The sequence below is a fragment of the Grammomys surdaster genome, unplaced genomic scaffold (assembly GCF_004785775.1).
Source record: "Grammomys surdaster isolate TR1022 unplaced genomic scaffold, NIH_TR_1.0 126531, whole genome shotgun sequence".
Classification (NCBI taxonomy): Eukaryota; Metazoa; Chordata; class Mammalia; order Rodentia; family Muridae; genus Grammomys; species Grammomys surdaster.
Window position 1 is genome coordinate 12,850,948 of NW_021621323.1, and position 4,374 is coordinate 12,855,321.

General features: G+C 45.4%; 1 protein-coding gene across 1 annotated transcript in view; it reads left to right on the forward strand.

The window, feature by feature from the left end:
* The first annotated feature begins 869 nt into the window (after positions 1 to 869).
* Positions 870 to 4,374, forward strand: part of Ap1ar (adaptor related protein complex 1 associated regulatory protein) — a 30,661-nt gene continuing 27,156 nt past the window's right edge. The window contains exon 1 of the mRNA XM_028760492.1: positions 870 to 1,009. Coding sequence (XP_028616325.1) covers positions 933 to 1,009 — 77 coding nt within the window. The 5' untranslated portion in view covers positions 870 to 932. The remainder of the gene's footprint in view (positions 1,010 to 4,374) is intronic.

Genomic DNA, 4,374 nt, shown 5'->3' on the forward strand with positions numbered 1-4,374 from the left:
ACTTTTAATAATAATAAAAAAGACAGGGTCTCACGCAACCTCCAACTTAAAGTATATCTTGAATTTATGACTCTGCTCCTATCTCTCAAGTGCTGTGACCGCAGATTTCCCACCACACTTCTACCAACCGATTTACATCCCCAAGTTGGAACTTTTCGTTTTGAATAAAAGAAAATCCGGCTAGTAGTACACTGTTAATGTCTCTCCGACACGCTGGCAGTATAACGACTATACGCTGCCACGCAAACGAGAATATTTGAGGAATTTGTTAAAAACCTCTTGGTGTATTTTAAGTAATGGCAACGAGTCCCTAGTCTACCTCTAGCTCTGGTGCAGTACTCGAACACACTCGCTGGGTGACTTCGCTGCCTCACGGGAGGCTGGTGTGTTTTAGGTAAAAAATTCGAAGGCTAAGCTTGCTCTCGAGGCTCCCTGCATGATCCCCACTGCTTGACAGCGAGCGACGAAGACGCCAGAAATGGCCCAGATAGAGGGCAATTCACCTTCTAGGATCAGGGTTCAACACACAGCACCCACAACGATGAACAGCGCCTCCTGCCAGGCTGAGACAGCCAAACCGGAAGCTAGACGAAATGACGCACGCGCCAGCCGCCGGAACCGGAGCCGCCAGAAGCGTGTCCAATGGGAGCACAGGAGCGGCAGGGGGCGTGGCGGCGCGGGCCTCCCGCGGCTGCCGGGGTGGTGACGGGCGCGGGCGGGTGGCAAGCAGGCCATGCGGACGGCTGGCGACCCGGGACCCCACGGCCCTGCGCTCGTCCCTCGCGCCGCGGTAGCCCGGAGCCCGCGGGCCTAGCGTCGGCCTTTGTTCCCTGCGTCGCCGTCTGCCGAGGTCCGGCCGGCGCGGATGCAGCTGCTCCGCCTGGGCTCGCGCTCGGGGCTGGAGGAGGAGCGGCGGCTCCGGGCGGCATGCGATGGGGAACTGCTGCTGGACGCAATGCTTCGGGCTGCTCCGCCGGGAAGCGGGTCGGCTGCAGCGAGCGGGCGGAGGGTAAGCGGCAGCGCAGGCCCGGGATGCTCGGGATGCTCGGGATTCCCGGCCGGAGATCTGCGGTGGTGGGGCCAGCCGCCCCCGTGCAGGGTCCCTGTCCCTGAGGACTTAGCTCGGGAGGCACTATCTCCTGTAAGCACCCGGCTCTGCCACCTGGACACACCCTTCTTTGACTTAATGCCAAAGCTGCTGTCTCTATGTTTGGTTTTCCTTTTGGGCCTTGACAGAACAGGTGAAAATCTGGCCCCAAGGTTGATGCCTCAGGTGCATTTTAAATAGAAATCACTTCTGCTCCAAGCTCTGGTGAGCTCTGTTAGGTAAATACCTGCAGGATCACAGTGCACACTGGCCATTTAAAAGTAATTGGTGCGGCTGTGTGTGAATCTTTTAATAGTAACACTTAGAATTTTGGAAAGGAATGCCATGCTGTGATTGCTTCTCTCATGCTTGATAATCTAATCAAAATATCACTGCGCATCACTTCTCATGTGTGAAAGTGGGATATGCTTAAGATTTTTCTATCCGCACTATCCAATAGCAAAATTGTGTGACAGTTGTATAACAGCAAAGCTGTTATATCTTTATTTCCTTGAATAATGAAGAGAGGAAAAAAAACCGGGGCACTTAGCATTAATGTTGATTTTATTATTCCTAAGTATTTTCCAGGAATTTAAACCTAGAATCAAAAAAAAAAAAATCTAAGCCAGCCAATCTATTCTAAAGAATATGTTTGTTTTGCACTTTCTTAAGCATGGTGCCAAATTTTCAACCAACAGTTTTGTAGCATGAAGCTTTCAGCATACACAAACTGGAACCAAGTGATTTGTAATTCGAATCTTTGAGTCATGGATACATTATAAAGTGATTCACTAATCAAGCAGTGTGTCAAAGTCGCTAAGGCGTTACACTATGCACCCATAGAAAGGGAGTGGATGGACTTAAAAGATTTCTCCTTAGTTTGGTATTTTGATTTTCCTGATTTCTATACTGTTACTTTCACAGGCGTGTGACCACTGTTTTGTATTGTGAACCAAAATCATGTTATTCTAAGTATCGTGTGAGTGAACGCGTTTGTGAAGCTGTGGAAATGGGCTCATGGGAGAACTGGCCATTACACTGTCTTTGGCTGTATTATCATTCTTTGGAAGGCATAACAAGCAAACTCTGGGAAGGAGTGTTTTGAATTCTGTGGTAGACAATATGTTTTTGTATTTGACTTTGGGCTACATTAGCTGGGTGTAAGAACTTTGGGTATTTTTTTTAACAGTGACTTTACAAACAATATTTTAACTACACATGGTTCGTTAAAATTGTGGGTTCTACTGGTTGAGCACAGGCTTGGCAGCGTAGGGTAGGATAGCAGGATGAACTCCTGTGAGTCATGTGAACATTGTAGATAGGTTGTAATGCTTGATTGTGAATCCGTACTTTGTTTTTGGCTGACACCTTGAGTAAGTCCTAGGGGCTGTGGGTGCTGATGTCTAAGACCATAGGATCGGTATCAGTCCTGTTTCTTGTCATCTGTAAGCACAGGTTTCAACAGTTCCCTTACTTGAATCTTCCCATAAACTTACTGTTTAATGTTAGTTATCAACAATTCTTAGCAGCTTCCTGGAAGCATGTAGTTACTTGCACAGTAATATTAAACTGCCTTTCAGTGTAGTTGCTGTTAGTTGTTTTCCTTTAGGTGTGCATCTGGACAGTTAATGGGTACATGTAAAAGTGAAAAAAATGTGTAAACACAAAAGCGTGCGTTGATTTAATGTCACTGTACTTATCATGGTTAGAAGGAAATAGGACATCCTGGGCTTTGTTAGGCTCATTTAGTCTGTACCCCATGGGGTGCTTTGTGATTTGAGGCCTGATTTCTTAGCCGTGCAGATTTCCCAGGAGTCTCTCAAAATGAGATCACTTACTCTACTCTATATAATCTCAGCACTATAATTACCGAATATAATAGAGTGTGTGCTAGTATTTTGTATGCTAGGATAACTGTTGACTAGGCCAAATATCAATATAAGTGCTAAGGCATCTTGGAGACCTTACTATCACGAAACAAAATACTGATATCCCGATGGGTTAGCCTTCTTCTTTGGAGGGTTCCTCTTCCAGCATGTTCTGGAGAACTCCATGTACTGGCCAGTTGTTTTCTCTGGACAGTACTAGAACTCTGTGTGTGTTAGCTTGCCTGGCTTATGCAGTGCTGGGGCTCAAATCTGAAGTGTTATACATTTTAAGGAAGCAGTCTCCAACTGAGCTACATCCCCAGTCCTACAAGTTATTTGTTCTTCAGTAGGCTCTTAGGAACTTAGTTGTGTTTTATTTCAATTCCCATCTTTAGATTGCTGTGAAATTGCCCATCCTTGTTTCAGTTGAGTTGTAGTGTTACTCACACAAGTGTGATCATGTTTGGGGTGCTCTATTTGACAGGTGTCAGGCCCTTGGATTCTAGCAGCAGACTTGCTTGTAGGTAATAGTTTACAGTGATTTGTTTTTCCTTTCCTAGGGGAAATGACGTTAGTGTTTGTCAATATTTAGCTACTTCCTGTATTCCAAATACTGTGCCACCTCATTTATTCTTTTGCACACTTCTGTCAAGTAATAAGTGCTATTGAAAATTTAGTTCTCTATCCAACATGCATGAAACCAATTTCTTGTTTTAAATAGGATTTTGGAGTATTTCTGTAGACAACACTCTTAGACATGGACTCAAGTTAAACCATAAAACTGATTTGTATTTCATATACATCTTGCATACTTGAAAGTGATTTTATAGAGTATTTTTAGTCTGCCTATGGTTTATCACTATTTGCTGTAGGTAGCATAAGCATCTTACTGTTTTATCCAGGCTGCCTCAAACTCACCTGCAATTTCCTGCTCTGTGAAGTCAAGAATGGAGTTTCCATATTGTGGCCTCTTGTTGGGTCACAACAGCTTTCAGAGCATGGGGCATTTTGGATTTTGAACGTTTAGATTAATGGTGTTCAGCTTGTACATGTGTTGTAGACTGAAAAACCAAAGCTTGAAAGTTTAACTTGCCTGAGATAACAGAGCTGGGGTTGCAGTCAAAGTCCCTCTGAAACCAGAGCCCTTATCTTTAACTGGTAATAGCTTGCAGCTCTTTATTTTGTAGATAAGCATCTGGTTACCCTCTGTGTCTGAACTGTCCTGAATCCTGTTGGTGAAGACCTTATGAATAGCTCAGCAACTGGACCCTGTCATGCGACAGGCTTCCTGAGGCTGTGCACTGTGTGTGTGACAGGCTTCCTGAGGCTGTGCACTGTGTGTGTGACAGGCTTCCTGAGGCTGTGCACTGTGTGTGTGACAGGCTTCCTGAGGCTGTGCACTGTCTGTGTGACAGGCTT